At 45.0% G+C, this 19,662-nt stretch overlaps 1 protein-coding gene across 1 annotated transcript in view; it reads right to left on the reverse strand.

Moving 5' to 3' along the window:
• Positions 1 to 19,662, reverse strand: part of neo1a (neogenin 1a) — a 145,800-nt gene that overhangs the window by 35,556 nt on the left and 90,582 nt on the right. Inside the window, exons 8-12 of the mRNA XM_065011183.1 lie at positions 12,039 to 12,177; positions 11,820 to 11,869; positions 3,917 to 4,061; positions 2,314 to 2,424; positions 53 to 247 (exon numbers count right to left, since the gene is read on the reverse strand). Coding sequence (XP_064867255.1) covers positions 53 to 247; positions 2,314 to 2,424; positions 3,917 to 4,061; positions 11,820 to 11,869; positions 12,039 to 12,177 — 640 coding nt within the window. The remainder of the gene's footprint in view (positions 1 to 52; positions 248 to 2,313; positions 2,425 to 3,916; positions 4,062 to 11,819; positions 11,870 to 12,038; positions 12,178 to 19,662) is intronic.

The raw sequence follows: 19,662 nt of genomic DNA on the forward strand, positions 1-19,662 counted from the left end.
ATGGTTCCACAACAACACACTATCAACCCAGAGGGCAACAGGATGTGCTCACCTAGGTTCTCAATGCTGTAGTAGCGCTGCTTGTAGTCCACCTTGATGGTCTGGGCGTGGGGGCTGCCGATGCCGTAGCCGATGGTGTAGCCTCGTACCACCATGTCCTGGTTCTCCGGCGGTGTCCAGCTCACCACGATGCTGTTGACCAGCGGGCGCACATGTAGCGAGCTGGGGATGTCTGGCACCCTAGACTCTGGAGGGAGGAAAACTCAGGAGATCAATCTTATATCAAATTATAACACAATAAATAAATTAAACACAATAAACAAATATAACTTGTGTTTAAACCTCTACATATACTTTAGACTAGAATCAAGACAATAAAATACATTAAAACTAAACCATAAATATAAAGGTAGCAATGAGACCACATTAAGAGGGTTTGAAGGTATTTATGATGCTGATAAACCAACAAGTAAACAAAACATGTTGGCCCTGAACAATTCAGACTAGTGAAAGTAGTCAAGATCAGGGCTGAGGTAGAGGGATTTGACTGGTCAGTGTATTAAGGGAAGAGAGGTAAGGATCAGGGCTGAGGTAGAGGGATTTGACTGGTCAGTGTATTAAGGGAAGAGAGGTAAGGATCAGGGCTGAGGTAGAGGGATTTGACTGGTCAGTGTATTAAGGGAAGAGAGGTAAGGATCAGGGCTGAGGTAGAGGGATTTGACTGGTCAGTGTATTAAGGGAAGAGGTAAGGATCAGGGCTGAGGTAGAGGGATTTGACTGGTCAGTGTATTAAGGGAAGAGAGGTAAGGATCAGGGCTGAGGTAGAGGGATTTGACTGGTCAGTGTATTAAGGGAAGAGAGGTAAGGATCAGGGCTGAGGTAGAGGGATTTGACTGGTCAGTGTATTAAGGGAAGAGAGGTAAGGATCAGGGCTGAGGTAGAGGGATTTGACTGGTCAGTGTATTAAGGGAAGAGAGGTAAGGATCAGGGCTGAGGTAGAGGGATTTGACTGGTCAGTGTATTAAGGGAAGAGAGGTAAGGATCAGGGTTGAGGTAGAGGGATTTGACTGGTCAGTGTATTAAGGGAAGAGAGGTAAGGATCAGGGCTGAGGTAGAGGGATTTGACTGGTCAGTGTATTAAGGGAAGAGAGGTAAGGATCAGGGCTGAGGTAGAGGGATTTGACTGGTCAGTGTATTAAGGGAAGAGGTAAGGATCTGGGCTGAGGTAGAGGGATTTGACTGGTCAGTGTATTAAGGGAAGAGAGGTAAGGATCAGGGCTGAGGTAGAGGGATTTGACTGGTCAGTGTATTAAGGGAAGAGAGGTAAGGATCAGGGTTGAGGTAGAGGGATTTGACTGGTCAGTGTATTAAGGGAAGAGAGGTAAGGATCAGGGCTGAGGTAGAGGGATTTGACTGGTCAGTGTATTAAGGGAAGAGAGGTAAGGATCAGGGCTGAGGTAGAGGGATTTGACTGGTCAGTGTATTAAGGGAAGAGGTAAGGATCAGGGCTGAGGTAGAGGGATTTGACTGGTCAGTGTATTAAGGGAAGAGAGGTAAGGATCAGGGCTGAGGTAGAGGGATTTGACTGGTCAGTGTATTAAGGGAAGAGAGGTAAGGATCACGGCTGAGGTAGAGGCATTTGACTGGTCAGTGTATTAAGGGAAGAGAGGTAAGGATCAGGGTTGAGGTAGAGGGATTTGACTGGTCAGTGTATTAAGGGAAGAGAGGTAAGGATCAGGGTTGAGGTAGAGGGATTTGACTGGTCAGTGTATTAAGGGAAGAGAGGTAAGGATCAGGGCTGAGGTAGAGGGATTTGACTGGTCAGTGTATTAAGGGAAGAGATGTAAGGATCAGGGCTGAGGTAGAGGGATTTGACTGGTCAGTGTATCAAGGGAAGAGGTAAGGATCAGGGTTGAGGTAGAGGGATTTGACTGGTCAGTGTATTAAGGGAAGAGAGGTAAGGATCAGGGCTGAGGTAGAGGGATTTGACTGGTCAGTGTATTAAGGGAAGAGGTAAGGATCAGGGCTGAGGTAGAGGGATTTGACTGGTCAGTGTATCAAGGGAAGAGGTAAGGATCAGGGCTGCGGTAGAGGGATTTGACTGGTCAGTGTATTAAGGGAAGAGATAAGGATCAGGGCTGAGGTAGAGGGATTTGACTGGTCAGTGTATTAAGGGAAGAGGTAAGGATCAGGGCTGCGGTAGAGGGATTTGACTGGTCAGTGTATTAAGGGAAGAGGTAAGGATCATGGCTGAGTTAGAGGGATTTGACTGGTCAGTGTATCAAGGGAAGAGAGGTAAGGAGAGAGTTTTACCGTCCAGGTCGCTCTCGAAGGTCTCTGCGGTGCTCCACTCTGTGGCGGGCCCGGAGCCGTTCACTGTGATGGCTGATACTCTGAACGTGTACTCTGTCCCCCGCTCCAGACCTGACCACAACAACACACAGATAGAAAATTAGTCAGAGTCAGACAGGAAGCCCAGTTCCATTCATCCCTCTTCTACCCAAAGTGCGCCCTCATCTTGTTCACTCCCCCCTCAATCAAGTGCTTTGAAATGTTTGAGGCGAAGTGAACAAGTAGTGCGCTCTTTTGACAGGCAGACCAAGAAATGTAATTGGGTTTGTGTGCAGAATCAGCCATAGGCTAGGTCCATCAGTTTCTGCAGTTAGAAAACTGTCCAAACTTTCCTTTCAGTGGGCTTCCTAAAGGATGTACTAGCAGTGCATCCCTCACTCCACCACTCATCGAGCTGGGCATGCAGACACACTAAATATTAGAAGACGTAATATTTCAAGAGGAAGTCCAATATTTCTTTGCTTGTGTGAAGGGAAAATCTATAACTCTGTCAGGGGTGGGATCAAGAGAGAATTCGTCGTCGTGGCGCAATTAACATTTTCCTCTTTCCAATCCAACGGGTTTGATAGAGATGAACCTTCTGCCATTGATCACGACGCGTCTGTGGGGGAATTTACACATGAGCAGTTTGAATGTAGCCCAAGCAAGCCGTTCCCGATAGAAAACTCAGAGAAGAAAGAGGACACTGTTTACTCCTGGAGGAGTGGAGCTGGATCCCTGCTTGGCCCACCATCCCAGCCACACTGCTGGGTCGGCTACATCACCGCCACGGTCGTGTTTTGGAAATTCAAAGTCGTGGGAACCGCCCGCTGTCTTTAAAGAACATGTAGCTGCGCTAACTGGTGCACACATTTTCTTAAGAGTCGGATTGGACTTATCTGTTTGGACGCTAAATGCTAATCGTGTCGTCTCTCTCTTCACTACTACGGGCTGTCCCTGAGGCAGACTGCTGAAAACCACCCAGACACTCCAGGACTCCAAGGCTCTAGAAAGAAAATCTCTAGCTTAAATGCCTTTGAACCAACAAACGCCCCTGTTGCACCCCAAATATAAATGGGGTTTGACTTTCAAGTGTGTATTCTCTTTGATGCTGCACCACACAGCGTGAGACGGGACAGAAAAGTTGCTGAGACAACATGTAATATTCATTGCCCTCGCTACAGTCTGATATCTATTGTACTACAGTAACGGTATAATATCAGTTTGGATGTGAGATGTTGAAGTAACACAGACGATGAAGGAAAATGATGACTCCAAACAACACGTCAGACAAAAGGCTCAAATGAAAAGCGCTCTAGTGATACAACATCTGGTCCTATGGGACCACAGTATTCAACTTAGAAACTTCCAATTGGCTCCAAAAGTTAAACTACCAGCAGTAGCCACAGAGCCTTCGGCCAATCTGAAAACTAGACTTGTTTTAGTACACGCTAATCAATAATCACATGATTTCCCATGTAAGATATTGCATGTGCGTGACTAATTCAACTCCACAATGAGTCATGTGATGAGTACGTGATGAGTACGTGATGAGTACGTGACTTGGTATGATAGGAGAGCTTACCGTCGATGAGTTGGAAGAGCTGGGTGCCTCCCGTGGTTTCTGCCGCCTCGCTCTTCCGCGTTCCTTTCCGGTAACGGATCTTATACCCAGTAATCTCGCCATTCTGGGCGCCTGGTGGTGGGGGCTGCCACCGGACCATGATGCTCTGGGTAGGGGGGTGGAACGACACACAGTGAGTACATAGTCTAAGACACGGGGGGTTACAGTTTCTACTGCTGAACCACAGGGAAATGGTCATATTCACAGAAAACTGACCCACTGTTTCCAATGTCAACTTTTTCCATTCACAAATTTCATTTCACTTCCTGAATTGCAATGGATTCGAGCCCAACCCAAGGACAATACTGAATAATCTCTAGCTGCCACCATTGACTTTAGAGGTGGAATGACAACCACAGGACTTTGCAGATAAAATCACACCAGGGCAATGAGTGGGTGGTTATGGCAATACACACCATTGGTGTCCAGTAACACCACTCGCTGTGACATTGACGTCACAGGGCTAACCTGACCAAGGCTGGTGTAAGGTCAAAAATCGACATCACACCGGCCTCACAAAGCCTTACACCAGTCTTATACCAGCCTCACAAAGCCTTACACCAGTCTTATACCAGCCTCACAAAGCCTTACACCAGTCTTATACTAGCCTCACAAAGCCTTGCACCAGTCTTATACCAGCCTCACAAAGCCTTGCACCAGTCTTATACCGGCCTCACAAAGCCTTACTTACACCAGTCTTATACCAGCCTTACACCAGTCTTATACCGGCCTCACAAAGCCTTACACCAGTCTTATACCGGCCTCACAAAGCCTTACACCAGTCTTATACCAGCCTCAAAAAGCCTTACACCAGTCTTATACCGGCATCACAAAGCCTTACACCAGTCTTATACCGGCCTCACAAAGCCTTACACCAGTCTTATACCAGCCTCACAAAGCCTTACACCAGTCTTATACCAGCCTCACAAAGCCTTACTCCAGTCTTATACCAGCCTTTCACCAGTCTTATACCAGCCTCACAAAGCCTTGCACCAGTCTTATACCGGCCTCACAAAGCCTTACACCAGTCTTATACCAGCCTCACAAAGCCTTACACCAGTCTTATACCAGCCTCACAAAGCCTTACACCAGTCTTATACCAGCCTCACAAAGCCTTACACCAGTCTTATACCAGCCTCACAAAGCCTTACACCAGTCTTATACCAGCCTCACAAAGCCTTACTCCAGTCTTATACCAGCCTTTCACCAGTCTTATACCAGCCTTACACCAGTCTTATACCAGCCTCACAAAGCCTTACACCAGTCTTATACCAGCCTCACAAAGCCTTGCACCAGTCTTATACCGGCCTCACAAAGCCTTACACCAGTCTTATACCAGCCTCACAAAGCCTTACTCCAGTCTTATACCAGCCTTTCACCAGTCTTATACCAGCCTCACAAAGCCTTACACCAGTCTTATACCAGCCTCACAAAGCCTTACACCAGTCTTATACCAGCCTCACAAAGCCTTGCACCAGTCTTATACCAGCCTCACAAAGCCTTGCACCAGTCTTATACCAGCCTCACAAAGCCTTACAGTCTTATACCAGCCTCACAAAGCCTTACTCCAGTCTTATACCAGCCTCACAAAGCCTTACTCCAGTCTTATACCAGCCTCACAAAGCCTTACTCCAGTCTTATACCAGCCTTTCACCAGTCTTATACCGGCCTCACAAAGCCTTACACCAGTCTTATACCAGCCTCACAAAGCCTTACTCCAGTCTTATACCAGCCTCACAAAGCCTTGCACCAGTCTTATACCGGCCTCACAAAGCCTTACTCCAGTCTTATACCAGCCTTTCACCAGTCTTATACAAGCCTCACAAAGCCTTGCACCAGTCGTAAAGCAGACTGATGTTAGAGGGTAATGTAGTGGTGAAGAAGAAAACAGGCTGTCTGTTGGAGAAAGGAGGAAATAAAGACATTCATAATAAATAAAGAGTGGAGGAGAGGAGCCCTGGTGAGAGGAGCCCTGGTGAGAGGAGCCCTGGTGAGAGGAGTGGCTCCCAGCGAGAGAGAGAGCGATGGATTCAGGTCCTTAGCTGCAGGCCCTGCAGTGCACTGTGGGATGGTGTGGAAGGAGGGAGGAGAGATACTGTAGACTGTGTGTGTGTGTGTGTGTGTGTGTGTGTGTGTGTGTGTGTGTGTGTGTGAAGGGACGGGTGGGGGGAACTCAGCGTGAGAGAGGAGTTAATTAACACTACCCCACTGTCGCTCACATATACACACACAAAAACACACACAGGCGCGCCAACATTAACACACATCTGTGAGTTGGGGGAACAGCACTAATTAAATCTGTGCTAAGTGTGTTCAATTAGTTCATTTCCATTTTCTTATAGTGCGTTCTTATTTCAGCTACATGCTTTCCCCTCACCCATCCCCCCTTCTCTAAAATACAAGTTAAATTGAAGGGGGGGTTGTGGTTCACATGTTGAGACTACACTTCCCCTTGTATGTTAGTTTTCACCCCTCAGGCCTGGCTGACTGACACGGCCCACAGGACAGAGCAAATTAAACAATTAAAATGAGAAATTGCATTTTGTGTTTTAATCTAATTAGAAATGTATTTTATAATGATATTCATCCATATAAGGCCATTCATTACTGGTATCAAACAGTAACATACAGGACAAGTCTGACAAAGGAAGAACAAAGTAAAACCTGATCTGATTGACCAGTAAACAGAACAAATAAGATCACAAACCAGTTCTAGATGCAAGTCAGACTGAATCCATTTCTCAATACGTGCTACTATAGTGGTACTAAATACACCCCATCTCTATAGTGGTAGTAAATACACCCCATCTCTATAGTGGTACTAAATACACCCCCATCTCCATAGTGGTACTAAATACACCCCCACCTCTATAGTGGTACTAAATACACCCCCACCTCTATAGTGGTACTAAATACACCCCCACCTCTATAGTGGTACTAAATACACCCCCATCTCTATAGTGGTACTAAATACACCCCCATCTCTACAGTGGTACTAAATACACCCCCATCTCTACAGTGGTACTAAATACACCCCCATCTCTACAGTGGTACTAAATACACCCCCATCTCTATAGTGGTACTAAATACACCCCCATCTCTATAGTGGTACTAAATACACCCCCATCTCTATAGTGGTACTAAATACACCCCATCTCTATAGTGGTACTAAATACACCCCATCTCTATAGTGGTACTAAATACACCCCCATCTCTATAGTGGTACTAAATACACCCCCATCTCTATAGTGGTACTAAATACCCCCCCCATCTCTATAGTGGTACTAAATACACCCCCCCATCTCTATAGTGGTACTAAATACACCCCCATCTCTATAGTGGTACTAAATACACCCCCCATCTCTATAGTGGTACTAAATACACCCCCCATCTCTATAGTGGTACTAAATACACCCCCATCTCTATAGTGGTACTAAATACACCCCCCATCTCTATAGTGGTACTAAATACACCCCCCCCCGCCCATCTCTATAGTGGTACTAAATACACCCACCATCTCTATAGTGGTACTAAATACACCCCCATCTCTATAGTGGTACTAAATACACCCCCCATCTCTATAGTGGTACTAAATACACCCCCCCCCCCATCTCTATAGTGGTACTAAATACACCCCCCATCTCTATAGTGGTACTAAATACACCCCCCCCCGCCCATCTCTATAGTGGTACTAAATACACCACCCATCTCTATAGTGGTACTAAATACACCCCCTCTCTATAGTGGTACTAAATACACCCCCATCTCTATAGTGGTACTAAATACACCCCCATCTCCATAGTGTTACTAAATACACCCCCATCTCTATAGTGTTACTAAATACACCCCCATCTCTATAGTGGTACTAAATACACCCCCATCTCTATAGTGGTACTAAATACACCCCCACCTCTATAGTGGTACTAAATACACCCCCACCTCTATAGTGGTACTAAATACACCCCCATCTCTATAGTGGTACTAAATACACCCCCATCTCTACAGTGGTACTAAATACACCCCCATCTCTACAGTGGTACTAAATACACCCCCATCTCTACAGTGGTACTAAATACACCCCCATCTCTACAGTGGTACTAAATACACCCCCATCTCTATAGTGGTACTAAATACACCCCCATCTCTATAGTGGTACTAAATACACCCCCATCTCTATAGTGGTACTAAATACACCCCCATCTCTATAGTGGTACTAAATACACCCCCCATCTCTATAGTGGTACTAAATACACCCCCCATCTCTATAGTGGTACTAAATACACCCCCATCTCTATAGTGGTACTAAATACACCCCCATCTCTATAGTGGTACTAAATACACCCCCATCTCTATAGTGGTACTAAATACCCCCCCCATCTCTATAGTGGTACTAAATACACCCCCCCCCCATCTCTATAGTGGTACTAAATACACCCCCCATCTCTATAGTGGTACTAAATACACCCCCATATCTATAGTGGTACTAAATACACCCCCCCATCTCTATAGTGGTACTAAATACACCCCCCATCTCTATAGTGGTACTAAATACACCCCCATCTCTATAGTGGTACTAAATACACCCCCCATCTCTATAGTGGTACTAAATACACCCCCATCTCTATAGTGGTACTAAATACACCCCCATCTCTATAGTGGTACTAAATACACCCCCATCTCTATAGTGGTACTAAATACACCCCCATCTCTATAGTGGTACTAAATACACCCCCATCTCTATAGTGGTACTAAATACACCCCATCTCTATAGTGGTACTAAATCCCCCCATCTCTATAGTGGTACTAAATACACCCCCTGCCCATCTCTATAGTGGTACTAAATACACCCCCTGCCCATCTCTATAGTGGTACTAAATACACCCCCATCTCTATAGTGGTGCTAAATACACCCCCATCTCTATAGTGGTGCTAAATACACACCCCCATCTCTATAGTGGTACTAAATACACCCCACCCATCTCTATAGTGGTACTAAATACACCCCCATCTCTATAGTGGTACTAAATACACCCCCATCTCTATAGTGGTACTAAATACACCCCCATCTCTATAGTGGTACTAAATACACCCCCCCATCTCTATAGTGGTACTAAATACACCCCCATTTCTATAGTGGTACTAAATACACCCCCATCTCTATAGTGATACTAAATACACCCCCATCTCTATAGTGGTACTAAATCCCCCCATCTCTATAGTGGTACTAAATACACCCCCCTGCCCATCTCTATAGTGGTACTAAATACACCCCCTGCCCATCTCTATAGTGGTACTAAATACACCCCATCTCTATAGTGGTGCTAAATACACCCCCATCTCTATAGTGGTGCTAAATACACACCGCCCATCTCTATAGTGGTACTAAATACACCCGCCCATCTCTATAGTGGTGCTAAATATAACCCCCCATCTCTATAGTGGTACTAAATACACCCCGCCCATCTCTATAGTGGTACTAAATACACCCCACCCATCTCTATAGTGGTACTAAATACACCCCCATCTCTATAGTGGTACTAAATACACCCCCATCTCTATAGTGGTACTAAATACACCCCCCCCATCTCTATAGTGGTACTAAATACACCCCCATTTCTATAGTGGTACTAAATACACCCCCATCTCTATAGTGATACTAAATACACCCCCATCTCTATAGTGGTACTAAATACACCCCCATCTCTATAGTGGTACTAAATACACCCCCATCTCTATAGTGGTACTAAATACACCCCCATCTCTATAGTTGTACTAAATACACCCCCATCTCTATAGCGGTACTAAATACACCCCCATCTCTATAGTGGTACTAAATACACCCCCATCTCTATAGTGGTACTAAATACACCCCCATCTCTATAGTGGTACTAAATACACCCCATCTCTATAGTGGTACTAAATACACCCCATCTCTATAGTGGTACTAAATACACCCCCCATCTCTATAATGGTACTAAATACACCCCCATCTCTATAATGGTACTAAATACACCCCCATCTCTATAATGGTACTAAATACACCCCCATCTCTATAGTGGTACTAAATACACCCCCATCTCTATAGTGGTACTAAATACACCCCCATCTCTATAGCGGTACTAAATACACCCCCATCTCTATAGTGGTACTAAATACACCCCCATCTCTATAGTGGTACTAAATACACCCCCATCTCTATAGTGGTACTAAATACACCCCCATCTCTATAGTGGTACTAAATACACCCCCATCTCTATAGTGGTACTAAATACACCCCATCTCTATAGTGGTACTAAATACACCCCCATCTCTATAGTGGTACTAAATACACCCCCTGCCCATCTCTATAGTGGTACTAAATACACCCCCCATCTCTATAGTGGTACTAAATACACCCCCCATCTCTATAGTGGTACTAAATACACCCCCATCTCTATAGTGGTGCTAAATACACCCCTATCTCTATAGTGGTGCTAAATACACACCGCCCATCTCTATAGTGGTACTAAATACACACCGCCCATCTCTATAGTGGTGCTAAATATAACCCGCCCATCTCTATAGTGGTACTAAATACACCCCCCGCCCATCTCTATAGTGGTACTAAATACACCCCACCCATCTCTATAGTGGTACTAAATACACCCCCCATCTCTATAGTGGTACTAAATACACCCCCATCTCTATAGTGGTACTAAATACACCCCCATCTTTATAGTGGTACTAAATACACCCCCCCCATCTCTATAGTGGTACTAAATACACCCCCCCATCTCTATAGTGGTACTAAATACACCCCCATTTCTATAGTGGTACTAAATACACCCCCATTTCTATAGTGGTACTAAATACACCCCCATCTCTATAGTGGTACTAAATACACCCCCCATCTCTATAGTGGTACTAAATACACCCCCCATCTCTATAGTGGTACTAAATACACCCCCATCTCTATAGTGGTACTAAATACACCCCCATCTCTATAGTTGTACTAAATACACCCCCCATCTCTATAGCGGTACTAAATACACCCCCATCTCTATAGTGGTACTAAATACACCCCCATCTCTATAGTGGTACTAAATACACCCCCATCTCTATAGTGGTACTAAATACACCCCATCTCTATAGTGGTACTAAATCCCCCATCTCTATAGTGGTACTAAATACACCCCCTGCCCATCTCTATAGTGGTACTAAATACACCCCCTGCCCATCTCTATAGTGGTACTAAATACAACCCCCATCTCTATAGTGGTACTAAATACACCCCCATCTCTATAGTGGTACTAAATACACACCGCCCATCTCTATAGTGGTACTAAATACACACCGCCCATCTCTATAGTGGTGCTAAATATAACCCGCCCATCTCTATAGTGGTACTAAATACACCCCCCGCCCATCTCTATAGTGGTACTAAATACACCCCACCCATCTCTATAGTGGTACTAAATACACCCCGCCCATCTCTATAGTGGTACTAAATACACCCCGCCCATCTCTATAGTGGTACTAAATACACCAAGCAGCAAGAGGTCCTGACTCCTGACTCATTCACAAACAGACACAAGTGAACTGGATAGAAAGCCTTCCTGTGGGAGATGAGCCTCTATATGTGTGAGGCTGTAGGAGTTGTGATAGAGAGAGAGAGACGAAAGCCTTCAGACAGGCCCAGTCTCCAGCCGCTTGCTGGGTGGATCGATACAGGGTTCAAGCACAACGCTAGCAGTCTGTGTGTGAGCTGAGCCCACTGACAAGAGCTAATGGCATGGAAAACAGGGTTAGGCCCACAGCTATCACATCACCTGAGAGGTAGGGAGAGTGTCTGCGTGCTAAAGAGAAGTGGCTGACTTGTGCTTACCTTTGAGTTGTGAACTTCCACAGTGAGGTTTTGAGGAGGGGCACTGGGGACTGTAGGGGTAAAAACAAGGTGTTTTACTCTTTAGAACTCAAGAGAGATCACCTCAACACACCAGGTCTTTAACATCTTCCTCTTCAGAAAGGAGACTGCCCGTTGTGATCTACCCATTTCTCCTATGAGAGAGGAAGAGTTCCACTCCTTCATCTGTCCCCTGCTTACCATCAGACAGGGTGGTGACGGTGATGTCTCCTGTGGACACTCCCGGACCGTGCTTGTTGAAGGCCACCACTCTAATGCTGTACTCTGTGAACTTCTTCAGACCCATCAAGGTGTAGGACAGAGCTCCAGCGTCTATGTCCTGAGAGGTTGAGAAGAGAGGTCGTACACACAAAGTTAAGTAGTGCTTCTGTAGATTTATTTTGTACTTCTCCTTGTTTTGTACTACTACTATCACCACCACTACTACTACAATCACCACTACCATTACCACCACTACTACTACTATCACCACTACTATCACCACCACTACTACTACTATCACCACTACTATCACCACCACTGCTACTACTACCACCACCACTGCTACTACTACCACCACCACTGCTACTACTACCACCATCACCACTACCATTACCACCACTACTACTACTACCACCATCACCACTACCATTACCACCATCACCACTACCATTACCACCACTGCTACTACTACCACCATCACCACTACCATTACCACCACTACTACTACTACCACCATCACCACTACCATTACCACCACTACTACTACTATCACCACTACTATCACCACCACTACTACTACTATCACCACTACTATCACCACCACTACTACTACTATCACCACTACCATTACCACCACTACTACTACTATCACTACTACTATCACCACCACTACTACTACTATCACCACTACTATCACCACCACTACTACTACTATCACCACTACTATCACCACCACTACTACTACTATCACCACTACTATCACCACCACTACTACTACTATCACCACTACTATCACCACCACTGCTACTACTACCACCACCACTGCTACTACTACCACCACCACTGCTACTACTACCACCATTACCACTACCATTACCACCACTACTACTACTACCACCATCACCACTACCATTACCACCATCACCACTACCATTACCACCACTGCTACTACTACCACCATCACCACTACCATTACCACCACTACTACTACTACCACCATCACCACTACCATTACCACCACTACTACTACTATCACCACTACTATCACCACCACTACTACTACTATCACCACTACTATCACCACCACTACTACTACTATCACCACTACCATTACCACCACTACTACTACTATCACTACTACTATCACCACCACTACTACTACTATCACCACTACTATCACCACCACTACTACTACTATCACCACTACTATCACCACCACTACTACTACTATCACCACTACTATCACCACTACTATCACCACCACTACTACTATCACCACCACTACTATCACCACCACTACTACTATCACCACCACTACTACTACTACCACCACTACTACTACTACCACCACTACTATCACCACTACTATCACCACCACTACTACTACTATCACCACTACTACCACCACCACCACTACCACCACTACTATCACCACCACTACTACTACTATCACCACCACTACTACTACTACTATCACCACCACCACCACTACTACTATCACCACTACTATCACCACCACTACTACTACTATCACCACTACTACCACCACCACCACTACTACTATCACCACTACTATCACCACCACTACTACTACTATCACCACCACTACTACTACTATCACCACTACTACCACCACCACCACTACTACTACTATCACCACTACTATCACCACCACTACTACTACTATCACCACTACTACCACCACCACTACTACCACCACCACTATCACCACCACTACTACTACTATCACCATCACTACTACTATCACCACTACCATTACCACCACTACTACTACTACCACCATCACCACTACCATTACCACCACTACTACTACCACCACTACTACTACTATCACCACTACTATCACCACCACTACTACTACTACTATCATCACCACTACTACTACTATCACCACCACTACTACTACTATCACCACCACTACTACTACTATCATCACTACTATCACCACCACTACTATCACCACTACTACTACTACCACCACCACTACTACTATCACCACTACTATCACCACCACTACTACTACTATCACCACTACTACCACCACCACCACTACTACTATCACCACTACTATCACCACCACTACTACTACTATCACCACTACTATCACCACCACTACTACTACTATCACCACTACTATCACCACCACTACTACTACTATCACCACTACTATCACCACCACTACTACTACTATCACCACTACTATCACCACCACTACTACTACTACCACCACCACTACTACTATCACCACTACTACTACTACTATCACCACTACTACCACCACCACCACTACTACTATCACCACTACTATCACCACCACTACTACTACTACTCACCACTACCATTACCACCACTACTACTACTACCACCATCACTATCACCACTACACTACTCACTAATCACCACTACTACCACCACCACCCTACTACTACTATCACCACTACTATCACCACCACTACTACTACTATCACCACTACTACATCACCACTACCACCACTACTACTACCACCACTACACTACTACCACCACTACTACTACCACTACTACACCACTACTACTACTCCACCACTACTACTACTATACACCACCACTACTACTACTATCACCACTACTACTACACACACCACTACTACTACACCACCACCACTACTACTACTACTCACCACTACTATCACCACTACTACTACACCACTACTACTACTACTACTACTATCACCACTACTATCACCACCACTACTACTACCACTCACCACTACTACCACACCACTACTACTACTATCACCACTACTATCACCACCACTACCACTATCACCACTACTATCACCACCACTACTACTACTATCACCACTACTATCACCACCACTACTACTACCACACCACTACTATCACCACCACTACTACTACTATCACCACTACTATCACCACCACTACTACTACTACCACCACCACTACTACTCACCACCACTACTACTACTATCACCACTACTACTACCACCACCACTACTACTACTATCACCACTACTATCACCACCACTACTACTACTATCACCACTACTATCACCACCACTACTACTACACCATCACCACTACTACTATCACCACCACTACTACTACTATCACCACTACTATCACCACCACCACTACTACTATCACCACTACTATCACCACCACTACTACTACTATCACCACCACTACTACTACTACTACTATACACCACCACTACTATCACTACTACACCACCACTACTACTACTACACCACTACTATCACCACCACTACTACTACTATCACCACTACTATCACCACCACTACTACTACTATCACCACTACTACTACTACCACCACCACTACTACTACTACCACTACTCACCACTACTACTACTACTATCACCACCACTCCACTACACTACACCACTACTATCACCACCACTACTACTACTATCACCACTACTATACCACACCACTACCATCACCACTACCATCACCACCACTACTACTACTATCACCACCACTCTACTATCACCACTACTATCACCACCACTACTACTACCACCACCACTACTATCACCACCACTACTACTACTACACCATCACCACTACTATCACCACCACTACTACTACTACCACCACCACTACTACACCACTACTATCACCACCACTACTACTACTACTACCACCACTACTACTACTACCACCATCACTACTACTACTCACCACCACTACTACTACTATCACCACCACTACTACTACTCATCACCACTACTATCACCACCACTACTACTACCATACTACTACCACCACTACTACTACTATATCACCACTACCATTACCACCACTACTACTACTATCACCACTACTATCACCACCACTCACCACTACTATCACCACCACTACTACTATCACCACTACTCACCACTACTATCACCACCACTACTACTACTATCACCACCACTACTACTACTACCACCACCACTACTACTACTACTCACCACTACTATCACCACCACTACTACTACCATCTACCACCACTACTACTACTATCACCACTACTATATCACCACTACTATCACCACCACTACTACTACTACTCACTATCACCACTACCATCACCACCACTACTACTACTATCACCACTACTATCACCACCACTACTACCACTACTACTACTATCACCACTACTATCACCACCACTACTACTACTACCACCACTACTACCACCACCCACCACTACTACTATCACCACTACTATCACCACCACTACCACCACCACTACTACTACTATCACCACTACTATCACCACCACTACTACTACTATCACCACTACTATCACCACCACTACTACTACTATCACCACTACTATCACCACCACTACTACTACTATCACCACTACTATCACCACCACCACTACACTACACCACTACTATCACCACCACTACTACTACATCACCACTACTATCACCACCACTACTACACTATCACCACTACTATCACCACCACTACTAGTACTATCACCAATACTATCACCACCACTACTACTACTATCACCACCACCACTGCTACTACTACTACTACCACCACCACTACTACTACTACCACCACCACTACTACTACTACCACACCCACCACTACTACCATCACCACCTATCACCACCACTACTATCACCACCACTACCACTACTACTACTACCACTACCACTACTACTACCACTACTACTACTACTACTACCACTACTATACTACCACCACTACTACTACCACCACTACTACTACTACTATCACCACTACTACTACTACTACTATCACCACTACTACCACCACCACCACTACTACTACCACCACTACTATCACCACCACTACTACTACTATCACCACTACCATTACCACCACTACTACTACTACCACCATCACCACTACTACTACTATCACCACTACTATCACGACCACTACTACTACTATCACCACCACTACTACTACTATCACCACCACCACTACTACTATCACCACTACTATCACCACTACTATCACCACCACTACTACTACTATCACCACCACTACTACTACTACTACTACCACCACCACTACTACTACTACTATCACCACTACTATCACCACCACTACTACTACCATTACCACCACTACTACTATCACCACTACTATCACCACCACTACTACTACTATCACCACTACTATCACCACCACTACTACTACCATTACCACCACTACTACTACTATCACCACTACTATCACCACCACTACTACTACTATCACCACTACTATCACCACCACTACTACTACCATTACCACCACTACTACTACTATCACCACTACTATCACCACCACTACTACTACTATCACCACTACTATCACCACCACTACTACCACCACTACTACTATCACCACTACTATCACCACCACTACCACCACCACCACTACTACTATCACCACTACTATCACCACCACTACTACTACTATCACCACTACTATCACCACCACTACTACTACTATCACCACTACTATCACCACCACTACTACTACTATCACCACTACTATCACCACCACTACTACTACTATCACCACTACTATCACCACCACTACTACTACCACCACCACCACTATCACCACCACTACTACTACTATCACCACTACTATCACCACCACTACTAGTACTATCACCAATACTATCACCACCACTACTACTACTATCACCACCACTGCTACTACTACTACTACCAATCGCTACTACTACTACCACCACCACTACTACTACTACTATCACCACCACTACTATCACCACTACTATCACCACCACTACTATCACCACCACTGCTACTACTACTACTACTACTACCACCGTTACTACTACTACCACTACTACTACTACTACTACTATCACCACCACTACTACTACTACTATCACCACTACTACTACTACTACTATCACCACTACTACCACCACCACCACTACTATCACCACTACTATCACCACCACTACTACTACTATCACCACTACCACCACCACTGCTACTACTACCACCATCACCACTACTACTACTATCACCACTACTATCACGACCACTACTACTACTATCACCACCACTACTACTACTATCACCACCACCACTACTACTATCACCACTACTATCACCACTACTATCACCACCACTACTACTACTATCACCACCACTACTACTACTACTACCACCACCACTACTACTACTACTATCACCACTACTATCACCACCACTACTACTACCATTACCACCACTACTACTACTATCACCACTACTATCACCACCACTACTACTACTATCACCACTACTATCACCACCACTACTACTACTACTATCACCACTACTATCACCACCACTACTACCACCACCACCACTACTACTATCACCACTACTATCACCACCACTACTACTATCACCACTACTATCACCACCACTACTACTACTATCACCACTACTATCACCACCACTACTACTACTATCACCACTACTATCACCACCACTACTACTACTATCACCACTACTATCACCACCACTACTACTACTATCACCACTATCACCACCACTACTACTACTATCACCACTACTATCACCACCACTACTAGTACTATCACCACTACTATCACCACCACTACTACTACTATCACCACCACTGCTACTACTACTACTACCACCGTTACTACTACTACCACCACCACTACTACTACTACTATCACCACCACTACTATCACCACTACTATCACCACCACTACTACTACTATCACCACCACTGCTACTACTACTACTACCACCGTTACTACTACTACTACTACTACTACTACTACTACTACTATCACCACCACTACTACTACTACTATCACCACTACTATCACCACCACTACTACTACTATCACCACCACTGCTACTACTACCACCATCACCACTACCATTACCACCACTACTACTACTACCACCACTACTACTACTATCACCACCACTACTACTATCACCACTACTATCACCACCACTACTACTACTATCACCACCACTACTACTACTACTACCACCACCACTACTACTACTACTATCACCACTACTATCACCACCACTACTACTACCATTACCACCACTACTATCACCACCACTACTACTCACCACCATCACCACCACTACTACTACTATCACACACCACTATCACCACCACTACTACCACCACCACCACTACTACTATCACCACCACTACCACCACCACCACTACTACTATCACCACTACTATCACCACCACTACTACTACTACACCACTACTATCACCACCACCACTACTACTACTATCACCACTACTATCACCACCACTACTACTACTATCACCACTACTATCACCACCACTACTACTACCACCACCACCACTACACCACCACTACTACTACTATCACCACCACTACTAGTACTATCACCACTCACCACCACTACTACTACTATCACCACCACTGCTACTACTACTACTACCACCGTTACTACACTACCACCACCACTACTACTACTATCACCACCACTACTATCACCACTACTCACCACCACTACTATCACCACCACTGCTAC

Source organism: Oncorhynchus nerka, linkage group LG27 (genome assembly GCF_034236695.1).
Source record: "Oncorhynchus nerka isolate Pitt River linkage group LG27, Oner_Uvic_2.0, whole genome shotgun sequence".
Taxonomy (NCBI): domain Eukaryota; kingdom Metazoa; phylum Chordata; class Actinopteri; order Salmoniformes; family Salmonidae; genus Oncorhynchus; species Oncorhynchus nerka.